This window comes from Salvelinus namaycush, chromosome 5 (assembly GCF_016432855.1).
Source record: "Salvelinus namaycush isolate Seneca chromosome 5, SaNama_1.0, whole genome shotgun sequence".
Taxonomy (NCBI): domain Eukaryota; kingdom Metazoa; phylum Chordata; class Actinopteri; order Salmoniformes; family Salmonidae; genus Salvelinus; species Salvelinus namaycush.
Window position 1 is genome coordinate 69,907,051 of NC_052311.1, and position 16,817 is coordinate 69,923,867.

At 43.7% G+C, this 16,817-nt stretch overlaps 1 protein-coding gene across 1 annotated transcript; it reads right to left on the bottom strand.

Annotated features, from left to right (window-relative positions):
* Positions 1 to 5,141: 5,141 nt before the first annotated feature.
* On the bottom strand, positions 5,142 to 15,368 carry LOC120047320 (dynein heavy chain 17, axonemal-like). Its single transcript, XM_038992843.1, has 5 exons — positions 15,330 to 15,368; positions 14,892 to 14,981; positions 5,999 to 6,162; positions 5,452 to 5,608; positions 5,142 to 5,240 (listed from the first exon to the last, which is right to left on the bottom strand). The coding sequence occupies exons 1-5, from the start codon at positions 15,366 to 15,368 to the stop codon at positions 5,142 to 5,144; spliced, it is 549 nt and encodes a 182-aa protein (XP_038848771.1).
* Between the last annotated feature and the right edge of the window lie 1,449 nt (positions 15,369 to 16,817).

The following is a 16,817-nucleotide window of genomic DNA, read 5'->3' on the forward strand; positions in this document are numbered from 1 at the left end:
GACTACAGAGAATCTACAGAGAGGCTACAGAGAGACAACAGAGAATCTACAGAGAGGCTACAGAGAGGCTACAGAGAGACTACAGAGAATCTACAGAGAGACTACAGAGAATCTACAGAGAGACTACAGAGAATCTACAGAGAGACTACAGAGAATCTACAGAGAGACTACAGAGAATCTACAGAGAGACAACAGAGAATCTACAGAGAGACTACAGAGAATCTACAGAGAGGCTACAGAGAGACAACAGAGAATCTACAGAGAGGCTACAGAGAGGCTACAGAGAGACTACAGAGAATCTACAGAGAGACTACAGAGAATCTACAGAGAGACTACAGAGAATCTACAGAGAGACTACAGAGAATCTACAGAGAGACAACAGAGAATCTACAGAGAGACTACAGAGAATCTACAGAGAGGCTACAGAGAGACAACAGAGAATCTACAGAGAGGCTACAGAGAGGCTACAGAGAGACTACAGAGAATCTACAGAGAGACTACAGAGAATCTACAGAGAGGCTACAGAGAGACAACAGAGTCTACAGAGAGACAACAGAGGCTACAGAGAGACAACAGAGAATCTACAGAGAATCTACAGAGAATCTACAGAGAGACAACAGAGAGGCTACAGAGAGACTACAGAGAATCTACAGAGAGACTACAGAGAATCTACAGAGAATCTACAGAGAGACTACAGAGAGACTACAGAGAATCTACAGAGAATCTACAGAGAGACAACAAAGAGGCTACAGAGAGACTACAGAGAATCTACAGAGAGACTACAGAGAATCTACAGAGAGACTACAGAGAATCTACAGAGAGGCTACAGAGAGGCTACAGAGAGACTACAGAGAGACAACAGAGAGGCTACAGAGAGACAACAAAGAGACTACAGAGAGACAACAGAGTCTACAGAGAGACTACAGAGAGACAACAGAGAGACTACAGAGAATCTACAGAGAGACTACAGAGAATCTACAGAGAGACAACAAAGAGACAACAGAGAGACTACAGAGAGACTACAGAGAGACTACAGAGAGACAACAGAGTCTACAGAGAGACAACAGAGAGACTACAGAGAGGCTACAGAGAATCTACAAAGAGACTACAGAGAGACAACAGAGTCTACAGAGAGACAACATAGAGGCTACAGAGAGACAACAGAGAGACAACAGAGTCTACAGAGAGACAACAGAGAGACTACAGAGAGGCTACAGAGAGACTACAGAGAATCTACAGAGAGACTACAGAGAGACAACAGAGAGGCTACAGAGAGACAACAGAGAGACAACAGAGAGTCTACAGAGAGACAACAGAGAGACTACAGAGAGGCTACAGAGAGACTACAGAGAATCTACAGAGAGACTACAGAGAATCTACAGAGAGACTACAGAGAATCTACAGAGAGACTACAGAGAATCTACAGAGAGGCTACAGAGAGACAACAGAGAGGCTACAGAGAGGCTACAGAGAGACTACAGAGAGGCTACAGAGAGACAACAGAGAGGCTACAGAGAATCTACAGAGAGGCTACAGAGAGACAACAGAGAGGCTACAGAGAGACAACAGAGGCTACAGAGAGGCTACAAAGAGTCTACAGAGAGACAACAGAGAGACAACAGAGGCTACAGAGAGAGGCTACAGAGAGAGGCTAAAGAGAGAGGCTACAGAAAGCGACTACAGAGAGAGGCTAAAGAGAGAGGCTACAGAGAGAATCTACCACAGAGAGTCTACAGAGAGGCTACAGAGAGCAACACACACAATCTGCAGCCAGGAGACAAGAGATGAGCAGAAAAAAACATCTCTGAGAGAGAGAGAGAGAAAGAGAAAGAGAAAGAGAAAGAGAAAGAGAAAGAGAAAGAGAGAGAGAGAGCGAGAGAGAGAGAGAGAGAGAGAGAGACAGACAGACAGACAGACACAGACAGACAGACAGACAGACAGACAGACAGACAGACAGACAGACAGACAGACAGACAGACAGACAGACAGACAGACAGACAGACAGACAGACAGACAGACAGACAGACAGACAGACAGACAGACAGACAGACAGACAGACAGACAGACAGACAGACAGACAGCGAGCTGCACAGGTCCTGTGGGTTGACGTATAGGATGACTACTCTGGAAGCAGTGGCAGGAATGGCTGTCCTCAGGTGACTGATCTGAAACACCAGCCTCAAGGACGGGGTGAGAGGAACACGTTGATTACTGGCCGGGGTCAAGACCTGGGATGAAGACATGGGGGGTTCAAGCACTACAGATATGACTAATACCAAAACACACAGCCGAAAACAGAACCACAAGCTACAATTTAATGAGTTTGTAATTTTATTAATAAAAAGTACTACAATACATACAGTTGAAGTCTGAAGTTTACATACACCTTAGCCAAATATGTTTTTCACAGTTTTTCACAGTTTTTCACAATTCCTGACATTCAATCCGAGTAAAAAGTCCCTGTCTTAGGTCAATTAGGATCACCACTTTATTTTAAGAATGTGAAAAGTAGTGAGGCAGCTTGATGTACCAGTACACCTCCTGGACAGGACACTAGTCTATCTCCTGTTTCTGTAGTGAGACAGCTTGATGTACCAGTACACTTCCTGGACAGGACACTAGTCTATCTCCTGTTTCTGTAGTGAGGCAGCTTGATGTACCAGTACACTTCCTGGACAGGACACTAGTCTATCTCCTGTTTCTGTAGTGAGCTAGCTCTCTGAAGAGAGGATAATATGGTGAGAGATTGGAGCTAGCTCTCTGAAGAGAGGATAATATGGTGAGAGAATGGAGCTAGCTCTCTGAAGAGAGGATAATATGGTGAGAGAATGGAGCTAGCTCTCTGAAGAGAGGATAATATGGTGAAAGAATGGAGCTAGCTCTCTGAAGAAAGGATAATATGGTGAGAGAATGGAGCTAGCTCTCTGAAGAGAGGATAATATGGTGAGAGAATGGAGCTAGCTCTCTGAAGAGAGGATAATATGGTGAGAGAATGAAGCTAGCTCTCTGAAGAGAGGATAATATGGTGAGAGATTGAAGCTAGCTCTCTGAAGAGAGGATAATATGGTGAGAGAATGGAGCTAGCTCTCTGAAGAGAGGATAATATGGTGAGAGAATGAAGCTAGCTCTCTGAAGAGAGGATAATATGGTGAGAGATTGAAGCTAGCTCTCTGAAGAGAGGATAATATGGTGAGAGAATGGAGCTAGCTCCCTGAAGAGAGGATAATATGGTGAGAGAATGGAGCTAGCTCTCTGAAGAGAAGATAATATGGTGAGAGATTGGAGCTAGCTCTCTGAAGAGAGGATAATATGGTGAGAGAATGGAGCTAGCTCTCTGAAGAGAGGATAATATGGTGAGAGAATGGAGCTAGCTCTCTGAAGAGAGGATAATATGGTGAGAGAATGGAGCTAGCTCTCTGAAGAGAGGATAATATGGTGAGAGAATGGAGCTAGCTCTCTGAAGAGAGGATAATATGGTGAGAGAATGGAGCTAGCTCTCTGAAGAGAGGATAATATGGGAGAGAATGGAGCTAGCTCTCTGAAGAGAGGATAATATGGTGAGAGAATGGAGCTAGCTCTCTGAAGAGAGGATAATATGGTGAGAGGTTGGAGCTAGCTCTCTGAAGAGAGGATAATATGGTGAGAGAATGGAGCTAGCTCTCTGAAGAGAGGATAATATGGTGAGAGATTGGAGCTAGCTCTCTGAAGAGAGGATAATATGGTGAGAGAATGGAGCTAGTGTTGATGAATCGTTACTGGAGAAATGAGACCAAGTGGAGACTTTGGACGAGGTGGATAAGGTATAGTAAAGGCCGTTTATTCAAAGGTAAAGATATCTGGCAAAGCGTGCTGCACGGCCCTGTTCGTCTAGCTCGTATGGAACCGTCGGAAGAGAGGCCCGAAACATATTGTGCAGTTCATTTATACAGTAAATGACGTAGGTTGAATCTGGTAGTCTGGCCTTCTGATTGGTCGATCTGGGTCGTGGGTAGTCCTGTTCGGGCCTGGTGTCGACGTTCCATTGGCTCTTAACATGGTTCTTTGTCTTTGAGTCCCAACCTTGAAAAGAATGTGTGTGCGTGTGTGTGTCTGTGGTTGTTATCTGATGAGAGCAGAATGTGTCTGAGAGAAAAGCGGGGGGTTGGGTGCATGTTGTGCAAAATATAGCTTATGTTGAGAAGTTGTTATAACAAGTTTCCAGTATCTATTACAATTTCTTACACTAGCTCTCTGAAGAGAGGATAATATGGTGAGAGAATGGAGCTAGCTCTCTGAAGAGAGGATAATATGGTGTGAGAATGGAGCTAGCTCTCTGAAGAGAGGATAATATGGTGAGAGAATGAAGCTAGCTCTCTGAAGAGAGGATAATATGGTGAGAGAATGGAGCTAGCTCTCTGAAGAGAGGATAATATGGTGAGAGAATGGAGCTAGCTCTCTGAAGAGAGGTTAATATGGTGAGAGAATGTTCATTTTATTTAACTAGGCAAGTCAGTTAAGAACAAATTCTTATTTACAATGACGGCCTACCGGGGAACAGTGGATTAACTGCCTTGTTCAGGGGAAGAACGACAGATTTTTACCTTGTCAGCTCGGGGATTCGATCTAGCAACCTTTCGGTTAGTGGCCCAACGTTCTAACCACTAGGCTACCTGCCTCCCCAAATGGAGCTAGCTCTACCTGAAGAAAGGATAATACGGTGAGAGAATGGATCTAGCTCAGGTAGCTCCATCCTGCCTGCGTAGCCTGGGTTCATGGTGATGAAGATCCCTACTATCAGTTGTGTCTGATGATCATTTTTATATAACATGGTATTCCGGTTGTGATCTGAATCAGAAAACAGTATTGCCATGCAACAGATGTTGCTTGGAATTTCTCTTGGTGTTGTACACAGAAGGTTAAGAAACATTAACATCAACAATCAATCCAGATTTGTAGTGTTGTGTGCAAATCAAAGAACCAGGGTCATGTTCAATAGGGTAAACCGTATCAAAATGTTTTGCAACAGAAAAAGGAAAAAGTTTGGCTTGTACCTCCCCATTTGAAAACATATTCTCCCTACTGAACACAACCCTGTGTTCACATGATAAAAACAGTCCCCACCTCTTCCTATTGTTGCGGATGGCAGTCTGAATGGTTTTGACCTACACAGCCACCACTGACAGGCCCTCCACAGAGATACGGTTGAATTCATCGAGTAGCCCCAGGCTCCAGTCTAGGCCCTTAAAGATGTTCCCTATAGACTGGACATGACAGGGGATGACACCATTACAAACACCACCTGGGTGCTATACAACATACACAAGGAACTATTCAAGCGCAGAGGGAGAACTACTGAACATCAATGAATATGAAAACACAATATTGTGGAGGTGGTGACTGGTGATATTCCAACTGAAAAACAAGTCAAGACAAGAAAACAAAAAATAGGAACAAATGTGGCCTTGTTCTAACCTTGTAGTCCATCTGTTCAGAGCAGTTGAAGACGTACACCATGATGCCCAGGGCCCCTCCCAGGGCCTTGGTGGTATCAGTCTTCCCAGTGCCAGCAGGACCTGCCGGGGCCCCACTCTTAGTCAGGTGGAGAGACTGGGTCGGAGTGATGTAGCACCTACACATGACCACCACAACAACAACAACATCACACACTGAGAACAACAAAGTGGTCATTAATCACAGCTCTCTATCCCTGACTACTGAATAATAATTTTCTTTAGGACACAAAATAAAAGTACAGTGCGATAATATTTGGTATCCTAACCAGCTTTCATTGTGTATTCTAATCAGCATTGATAGCAACACAGTTGTAAACATGAAATAAACCTAATGACAAGATGAACAAAATAAGCTGAGAGATGACAGTGCAGATTTAGGGGGAGAGTTATGGACCAGTCTGTGAGGGGACTGATGACTTGACTGGGTTAAATTTAGGGTTGAGGATTAGGGTTGTGGTTGAGGCTAGGGTTGAACTGGACATGAAGCTAGGGTTAGGTTGAGGTACTGACCGGTCAATGAGGGGGTGATGACCAGACGAGGGGTGTTCCCCAGGTATTGGTAGGAGTAGAAGAACTGAACATCACAGATGTTAGCCATGCAGTGTCTCTGCTGCTCGTCCCAGCGATGCCTCAGCTGAGACAGCCAGTAGAAAGCCTGCCCGTTGCTCACCTGTAAAAACATATTCAATTTTATTTGGAACGGAAAGCCAGACAAATTTCAACAGGCCTATTTATATAATGATTATGAATTCGGAGGGCAGAAATGATTAAATATTAAAGCATATATATATATATAACATTTACCTGGAGATATATATATATATATATATATATATATATATATATATATATATAACATTTACCTGGAGATAACTCTGCAAATAGCACTGATGGGTGATGTGAAAAGTCACAGTCAATTGATCAATAATATAATATTACCCCTTAGCAAAAAAACTAAAAAAATTACAATCTGTAGAAACTATGAGAATAGAAAGGTTCAGAACTTTTGAAAAACAGCACATTGGGAAAATATATGGCAAAAGACAAAACTGGATTGTCTTCAGAGACAGATGGGAGGGGTTGAGTGTAGCTAAAAACAAACTAAAGAGAACTACTGTAAAATACACTGTGTCTGTAAAATGTATATAGTATGTATAAGCTGGAAGTAGAAACCTAATTGTTGTCCATTAGTTTACTCCAATTAGGGGAGGGGTGGTAGAGGAAAATAATTAAGGAAAATATATCTACAAAATAAATGGATAAACTAATAGATGGATAGATGTTTAAATTTACATTTTCATCAGGCAGTACACCGCTTTCACATAGGAAGGTCATTGTACCTCTGGAGTAGAATACCGGTAAAATAAGAACACACCTCATTGATCAAAGTGTTTGACTTGAAGGGTGAGGGAGTCTGTGTCTGTGTGTGCGTGTGCGTGCGTGTGCGTGCGTGTGCGTGTGCGTGTGCGTGTGCGTGTGCGTGTGCGTGTGCGTGTGTGTGTGTGTGTGTGTGTGTGTGTGTGTGTGGACGTGTTAACTATACTTGTGGGGAACCAGAAGTCCCCACAAGTAAAGTAAACAAACAACAATTTGACCAACTGAGGACATTTTGTTAGTCCCCACAAGGTTAAATACAATATCTAAGGGGTTTAGGGTTATGGTTAGAATGTGTTAGAATTAGGGTTAGTTTTAGGGTTAGGAGCTAGGGTTAGGTTTAGGGTTAGGTTTTCGGATTAAGGTACAGGTTAGGGTTAGGTTTAGGGTTATGAATGGGACTGAATTGTGTGTCCCCACATAATTAGTTGTACAAGACTGTGTGTGTGTGTGTGTGTGTGTGTGTGTGTGTGTGTGTGTGTGTGTGTGTGTGTGTGTGTGTGTGTGTGTGTGTGTGTGTGTGTGTGTGTGTGTGTGTGTGTGTGTACGTGCGTGCGTGCATCTATGTGTCCATAGACAGTGCATGCGAAGAGCGTATTGTAAAATCTTGTAACAGTAGAAAGCCAGTGAGAAGTAATCTCAGCAGTCTCCTATGTGGTGTAAAACACCAGGGGACAGCAGCTTACATTCATCACCAGTCTAGTATGTCAGGAGATCTAATCAGCAGTGGGTCTGTAGGTTGAAGAGGAGCAGGGGCTGCTTCTCAAATGGCACACTATCCCCTATAGTGATCTACTTTAGACCAGAGCCTTATGGAAGCCCTGGTAAAAAGTAGTGCACTATACAGGAAATAGGTTGCCATTTGGGACGCAGGGGGGGAGATTATTCTAACAGCCCGTCACGGCCAAGGACGTGCTAACCTTAACCACATACTGCTGACGACAGTGACAACACTGATATAGAACAACTCTCTGTGAGCCTCCCTCAGCCTCCCAACACGGCTCTACAGACACACCGGCTGAGTCCCAGATCACACCCTATTCCCTATGGACACTACTACCCAAGCCATATGAGGCCCTATAGCCATAGTGAACAGAGTGGTATTTGGGGCTCAGACATGGTCAGTTCAGCAGCTCTCTATGAAAGGAGATAACAGAGCAGGTGTCCATGTTTCTGACTGACAGCCACATTCAACACCTCCACCTGTCCCTGTCCCCACCTCCACTACAGCTGCAGAGACTGATGGAGAATATAATACCTCTGGGAGGTAATAATGGGATGGAAAGGTATGATAACTACTGGGTCTGTGTCTTCTAGCAGAGGAAGATTGAGGCCTACAACTTTCATCATTTGACAGCCATTAAAAATGGTTAATGCACCTGTACAATCTTTGTTGAGCTCTAACAACAAAATGTTTTGTGTTGACAATATTGGATCTAAATCAAAAGGATCCTACATGGAGCCACACGTCACCCGTTTCATGTTGTAGTCTTTGAGCTGTCGTCTTGTGAAACAGTGGATGTAAAGGATCTAGCTAGCTGAAACATTTACTGCAAATTGAATGTACAATTTTGTAAGCTTGCCTTGCAGATATTTGCCATGCAATGCAGATAGATGACATAGCGTAGCTAGCTATGTTCTTGCTTATTGTGAAGTGGAGGATAAAAATATCTGTATGCCTATGGATGTGTAGCTAGCTATCTAGCCGATCTGTGTACGGACCCAATCATTTGGTATACATATTAGTTCAGAACCTAGCTATGAACCTCAGCTATCATAGCCAGTTGTATCAACTTCAAAACAGTCTGAATGACATTAATGAAGCCTATGGATTGAGTAGAATATAATAACTTTGTGCCAAGGATGCAAGTCGTATATACATGTAGTTATTACCATGCATGAGATCCCCACATTGTAGCCTGTACATTTAACATATTCACTGATCATGTACTCTACCTTGGCCAATAAAGGTGCAGTTCAGGTATGAATGTCTTTGAGATAATTTTTCAGTCATATCCAATACCAGGAGTATCACATTCCAGTCTTTGTATGATGCTGTGTCTTATGTGGCGATGCTGTGTATGTATTACAATTATACACTTCAGCAGTGTTTACCAATCCTGGTCCTGGGACATCAATGGTTACACATTGTAACTAATAGACCAGTAACAGGATTTAACTAGTTAAAGGCTGATTTGTAATTCAAACATACAGAAATCAAATTTTTTAAAACAGCACCCTACTCTTCCTATTCATCATGTAAATACTCTAAAACCAGTTCATCTCAGTATCTAATGCCCTTCATCTGCATTGATCTGATAACAGGATAGGTGTCGTACTTCATGAAATGAGACTTCATTTCAACCAGTAGAGAATGTGAAACGCTTTATTGAAAGAAGTTAATTATCCAAGTGTTATAAATACAAGCATTATAAATACAAGTTCAATCTGTACTTCAATGCACTTCTGTTGTGCATTATAAAAACAGAGGAAGAAAGAGGAGGCAGCGAGAGAGGTGTAAAAGACAAAGGGAAAGTGTCTGCAGAGTACTTTATGCTGAAAAACATGAACGAACAAACAATATAGCGTAGTTATAGAAATAATGAATAGTCTTACTATTCTCCATGGGTGGCCCTCTTGCCTATTCTTTGAAGGTGGAACGAGCCACAGTTATACACCTGAGCCTGCTTACTGCACAACACAATCCATCAATCAGATTGATACATGAGTGTGTGGGTTATAGGGTGTCTAATTGTTCTACATTTTTTCAATATGGGTGATATAAAATAGCCTGTTTTATTTTTGTACAGGCGTCCCACCCGTACCTAAATAGCACCCTCACCTGATAAGTATAAATCAAAGGGAGAGAAACTGGGATTTTAATAACTGCAGTTGACATAGCTAAGTAAATGGAAGAATATTCATTTTGCAATGTAAATGGCTCTTTAAAAGAGCCTTTGGTTGTGCATAGTGTAGTCTATGGTGTTGCCAGGGAACAGCAGCCTCGTCAAAGAAGTAGGAGGTGCAGATCTCCCGCACACGGATTGCCTCTCTTGCTGCGTTGTTGGACCCCATCTTTGAAACTGTCACGATCGTCCTGGGAAGAAGGAGTGGACCAAAACGCAGTGTGGGAAGTGTTCATGTTAATTTAATAAATAAACTGAACACTGAAATAACAAAAACACCAAAGAGAGTGAACGAAACGAAACAGTCCTGTAAGGTGCAGCAACACAAAACAGAAAACAACTACCCACAAATCACAGGTGGAAAAAAGGCTCCCTAAGTATGGTTCTCAATCAGAGACAACGATAGACAGCTGCCTCTGATTGAGAACCACACACATAGAAATAGACAACATAGAACAAAAACATAGAATGCCCCCAACTGACGCCCTGACCAACCAAAATAGAGACATAAAAAGGATCTCTAAGGTCAGGGCGTGACAGAAACATCCTGCAGAGCAGCAGACTTCTCCTCTGGCACACGGCGGCGAGCTGCAGATCCCCTCCTGGTCCTCGTGTCTATCCTCATGAAGTTATGCAGGACACAGGTAGCCTTCACACACCTGCATTCCTCCAGGAGGCAGTCCCAGATGGCCCTAGTCACCCAACCTTGCACAGTAACTGTAAGCAATCATTTTGAAGGAATCTCCAGTTACAAGGTATCTGTAGGAATATGGAAGACAAATGTAATTATTAGACTTTTACATCACCAGGTCATTGTGGATTACTAAAGTATAATATCCCTGATAACAAATCATGATAACATTGGATTGATAGATGCATGGGCACACATATGTGCATGTGTAGCATGTGACAATAACACGATCATATCAAGGATAGCATCACAAATTAATACATAAATACCACTTGAAGCTTGATGATGAATTGATCATTTGAATCACCTGTGCAGTGCTAAGGCAAAAACAAAAATGTGCACCCCTTTGAGTCCCCAGGACGAGGACTGAGAACCACTGCTCTTCATATGTAGACAGGCTTTCATAGCTCTCTTTAACTGAGGACAGAAAACCTCACAAGAAACAGACTTCATTCTAGTCAAATTACACCGCACTGAATATTATGTTACTATTATCTCCGTCTTCATTTCTAGGGAAAGGAACTACACAAAAGTTCCTGCCCTATCCAGAATAGCCTACTCTCTCACTGACAGTTGGGGCTGCTATCCTTTTACCCTCCTACATGGCTGTTAGCTAGCTACCTACAAATGCATTTGGAGTTTTTTTTACAGTGATAAATACATCAAGATAGCTAGCTAATATGAAGTTAGGCAGATGGTGATATTTCATTCACTTAGCTATCTATACAGTATGTGAAATTGGCTAGCTAGCCAACTAACTTAGCTAGCTCATTTAGCAGCTCATTTGAGTTAGCCTGCACTGTAGCTAATAATGCATAATTTTTTTACATTTTCGAAATGTATTTACTTACTTGAATAGGTTGGACAGACGGACGGCTCAGGCGGCGCTGGACGGAGGGAGACTCAGGCGGCGCTGGACGGGAGGGAGACTCAGGCGGCGCTGGACGGGAGGGAGACTCAGGCGGCGCTGGACGGGAGGGAGACTCAGGCGGCGCTGGACGGGAGGGAGACTCAGGCGGCGCTGGACGGGAGGGAGACTCAGGCGGCGCTGGACGGGAGGGAGACTCAGGCGGCGCTGGACGGGAGGGAGACTCAGGCGGCGCTGGACGGGAGGGAGACTCAGGCGGCGCTGGACGGGAGGGAGACTCAGGCGGCGCTGGACGGGAGGGAGACTCAGGCGGCGCTGGACGGGAGGGAGACTCAGGCGGCGCTGGACGGGAGGGAGACTCAGGCGGCGCTGGACAGGTGGGAGACTCAGGCGGCGCTGGACAGGTGGGAGACTCAGGCGGCGCTGGACAGGAGGGAGACTCAGGCGGCGCTGGACAGGAGGGAGACTCAGGCGGCGAGTCTCCCTAGTTGGAAGGATCGGAGGACCAATATGCAGCGTTGTAAGTGTTCATCTTGATAATTTATTTAAAAAGAGAACACTGAACGAACTATACAAAAATAACAAACAACGAACGTGAAGCTAATGAATAATAGTGCTGACACAAAACACTACACCTAGACAATCACCCACAACCCACAACCCACAATGACAAAACAGGCTACCTAAATATGGTTCCCAATCAGAGACAACGACTAACACCTGCCTCTGATTGAGAAGCATATCAGGCCAAACACAGAAACAGACAAACTAGACATACAACATAGAATGCCCACTCAGATCACACCCTGACCAAACAAAACATAGAAACATACAAAGCAAACTATGGTCAGGGCGTGACACATAATGAAAGCTTTGTTAACCAATACGTTTTTAAGTGAGGCTGCCTGTAAGTTACAGTGTAACAGATGTTGCGAGCGAGCTAACGGTAACGTTAACGGTGTCTTTTAAATTCAACATAAGTTATGTGGCGATGATATCTAGTTAATGTTGTATTTAATGTAGTTTTGCTATCTGTGCCAGGCTATAAATGAGACAGATGACGTAACATCATGCACATATCTTTTCATACTCAATTGCTTTCATTCAGTAGGTCATTGCAACACAATTATCAGTAGGTCATGTGTAGAGAAGGTGACATAGTGTTGATCACAATGTCATTGTATTATACTCAATTTTTCAACTGTGAACTAGCTAACGACTAACATTAAATGGATATACGGAAATTCTTCAAGAGAGCCAGTGCCAGCAGCTCTGCCGAAGGCCAATCCGTTGAGAAAGAAGATTTTACCAGTTCAAACAAACAAATTAAAACTTAAACTGATTAATCACCTATTAAGCCTTGAGTTATTGTAAATATGAGTTAACTGCTATTGTTGACTGTCTATCTGCCATTGGATCCCCCATGGCTGTTGGTCTGAGAGCAAAGCTTCATAAGTTCTCCACCGTGTATTTGCTACTGATGTTTCAGTCCCTTCTTTCTATAACTGAGGGATTACACAAGTTCCTCCAGAAAGAGACTGGAGACCTGGCAGAAGCTTGTTTTGGCAAACAAGCTGTATGTGACACACTGATAGGCAAACGCACAGATGCATTTGCCACAGAACTTTATGACAGAACCAAAGCACTCTGAGATTCACAATATTCCAGAGGCAGATGCAGCAAGAGAGAACAAACAAAGGAAAATGGGAGATTTTGTGGTGGAGACTTCCTTGGGTTTAGGTACAGAACTGTCATGTTCCCAAACAATGAAAACAGAGTTGTTGCTCCCCTGCTTGGACAGGATGGTTTGTGAGCTTAACCAGCGATTCTCGACTGTAGATACAGGTCTGCTCAAAGGCATACAGGCATGCAGCCCCAACTCAAAAAAACTTCCTAGATACATCATGCTTAAAACTGAGTTTGCCAAGCACTGCGGTATTGATGTTAAAACAGAAGAGATGTCGGTGGCCAGAAACGTTCTTGCCCGGAAAAGAGAGGCTGGACGTCCTCCCAAAGATATGCTTGCTGTGCATAACCTCCTGGATGATGTGTTTCCTTCTCTGAAGGAAATCATTCAGGTTGCCCTCACAATTCCTGTGAGCAGCTGCTCCTGTGAAAGGTCCTTTAGTGCACTGCGCCGGCTGCACTCCTGGTTGCGTAAGACAATGGGTCAGAAAAGGCTTGCAAGTCTTGCAGCCATGTCCATTGAGGGTGAAGTGCTTGTGCCACTAAGCCACAATAGTGTCATTGACCGCTTTGCCACCTTTAAAAAATAGAAGGTACACTTGGATGTGTCCACCCACAAAATAAGCATCAAAAGAGAGAAGCAGTTCTGTAATATTTGTTTGGGATCTTACTTTATCAGATTTTCTCCTAATTATTTTTCCATTTTTTTATTTTATGCTGCTCATTAGTTGAATTTAGTTTTGCCCCATTGTGGATGATACTGTTTAAGATGTTCCATGTGTCTGAATAATTGGGTTAATTTTGAGCAACAATTAACAAAAGGGTGAAACTTAAAAGTATTTCTTTCTAATGGTGTAATGAACTCAGCAGAAAAAGAAACGTCCTCAAACTGTCAACTGTGTTTATTCTCAGAAACTTAACATGTGGAAATATTGGTATGAACATAAGATTCAACAACTGAGACATAAACTGAACAAGTTCCACAGACATGTGACTAACAGAAATTGAATAGTGTCCCTGAACAAAGGGGGAAAAGTAACAGTCTGTATCTGGTGTGGCCACCAGCTGCATTACGTCCTGCATTGCATCTCCTCCTCATGGAATGCACCAGATTTGCCAGTGACAAAACATTTGAATCGTGTCTGTTATAAAACTCCTACTGTATCACAGTGCAGTAAATAGATGGAGAATTCCTAACGCAAGACCTTCAATGGCCATCTCCTTGACTGCCTGATCCACTATGTTACGAACTTCCTCTTCAAACAGATGAAGCTGCAGTGCCATCAGGTCTTCCAAGGGTGATGCTGTCTGTCATGGTGTCATGGTGAAGTCCCCCTTCACAGACAGGAAGGTAGAACTGCGTTTATCATCACGCCTCCTATCAGTAACATTATCCTCATTATCAAGTCATGCTTCTCCATTTTCACACCCATTTCACACCCAACACCTCATTGGAATGCACTGACTGGAAGTCACGCTGGACAAGAGCGTCTGTTAAATGGCCAAAATGTTCAAACATTTAAAAAGAGCCACACCACTAGCCGGACATGTAATGCATGGAAGGAAAATGGTCAGGGACAAAGCACCCCAGAAAAAGAAGAAATTCCCCATAGAAATGTCATTCATCCAGCCATCATTTCTACAGCATGTTTTATGAATGGATTGATCTATTGGGATGCATGGATCTATCCTAGCCTGTGATCTGTGTCCCAAATGGCACCCTTTTCCATTTATAGTGCACTACTTTTGACTAGACCCCTATAGGCCCGAATCAAAAGTAGTGCACTATAAAGTGATTGGAAATAGGGTGCCATTTGGGACACATATCTATTTATTGAATCTCTTGTCAGATCAGTGCTAATTCCCTCCGTCACCTTGGTGGTGATGACGAGTTGAGCCCTGTGGCGTTGCCGTATGGCATGGTTCTGCAGCTCGCTGACAGCCCGCAGTGACGTCAACAGGTTCTACACAGAGATCTAACCCACGATACACGTCCCTCACACGGGCCTCTTTGTACAGTTCACAGATGTCCTACACAAACAGAGGGTTGATAGTGATGACGTCGAACTGATAGGTTCAACACTAAGGCATCCAGTTGTTTGCTAACGCATAGGGCATAATGACAGAATATACTGCAGAAGAGATGGGGAGGGTGATGTGTGTGTGTGTGTGTGTGTGTGTGTGTGTGTGTGTGTGTGTGTGTGTGTGTGTGTGTGTGTGTGTGTGTGTGTGTGTGTGTGTGTGTGTGTGTGTGTGTGTGTGTGTGTGTGTGTGTGTGTGTGTTGATGCGTTAGGTAGGTAGATGATGTCACCTTGACAAACCTCCAGAGCTCTGCGCCCATCTGGTCCATGTTTATCTCCCTCCACTTGGTCATTGTCCCTCCACACTGCACTGCATAGATAAATATACACAAGTGAATGAATGGGGATGGGGAGCCTTAATAGGACCGTTTTGAAGGTACCAGCAACACACTGGTGTTATCCTAGAGAGAGAGAGAGAGGAGAGGGCTTCCACAGCTCTGGTGTTATATTATGTTATTATCCTAGAGAGAGAGGAGAGGAGAGGACTTCCACAGCTCTGGAGTTATATTATGGTATTATCCTAGAGAGAGAGGAGAGAGGAGAGGGCTTCCACAGCTCTGGAGTTATATTATGGTATTATCCTATAGAGAGAGAGAGGAGAGGGCTTCCACAGCTCTGGAGTTATATTATGGTATTATCCTAGAGAGAGAGGAGAGGAGAGGGCTTCCACAGCTCTGGAGTTATATTATGGTATTATCCTAGAGAGAGAGGAGAGGGCTTCCACAGCTCTGGAGTTATATTATGTTATTATCCTAGAGAGAGAGGAGAGGAGAGGGCTTCCACAGCTCTGGAGTTATATTATGGTATTATCCTAGAGAGAGAGAGGGGAGAGGGCTTCCACAGCTCTGGTGTTATATTATGGTATTATCCTAGAGAGAGAGAGAGGAGAGGGCTTCCACAGCTCTGGAGTTATATTATGGTATTATCCTAGAGAGAGAGGAGAGGGCTTCCACAGCTCTGGTGTTATATTATGGTATTATCCGAAAGAGAGAGGAGAGAGGAGAGGGCTTCCACAGCTCTGGAGTTATATTATGGTATTATCCTAGAGAGAGAGGAGAGGAGAGGGCTTCCACAGCTCTGTTGTTATGTTATGGTATTATCCTAGAGAGAGAGAGAGGAGAGGGCTTCCACAGCTCTGGAGTTATATTATGTTATTATCCTAGAGAGAGAGGAGAGGGCTTCCACAGCTCTGGAGTTATATTATGGTATTATCCTAGAGAGAGAGGAGAGGGCTTCCACAGCTCTGGAGTTATATTATGGTATTATCCTAGAGAGGGAGGAGAGGGCTTCCACAGCTCTGGAGTTATATTATGGTATTATCCTAGAGAGAGAGGAGAGGAGAGGGCTTCCACAGCTCTGGTGTTATATTATGGTATTATCCTAGAGAGAGAGGAGAGGAGAGGGCTTCCACAGCTCTGGAGTTATGTTATGGTATTATCCTAGAGAGAGAGGAGAGGAGAGGGCTTCCACAGCTCTGGAGTTATATCATGGTATTATCCTAGAGAGAGAGGAGAGGAGAGGGCTTCCACAGCTCTGGAGTTATATTATGGTATTATCCTAGAGAGAGAGAGGAGAGGGCTTCCACAGCTCTGGAGTTATATTATGGTATTATCCTAGAGAGAGAGGAGAGGAGAGGGTTTCCACAACTCTGGTGTTATATTATGGTATTATCCTAGAGAGAGAGGAGAGGAGAGGGCTTCCACAGCTCTGGTGTTATA

Bases quoted from the DNA above. Each gene is read 5' to 3' on its own strand.
- LOC120047320 (XM_038992843.1), bottom strand. From the start codon at position 15,368: ATGGACCAGATGGGCGCAGAGCTCTGGAGGTTTGTCAAG. The intron at 14,982-15,329 runs GTGACATCATCT...ATCTCTGTGTAG, and splicing joins AGCTCTGGAGGTTTGTCAAG to AACCTGTTGACGTCACTGCG. The intron at 5,609-5,998 runs GTACCTCAACCT...GGTCATGTGTAG, and splicing joins ACCCCCTCATTGACCGGTCA to GTGCTACATCACTCCGACCC.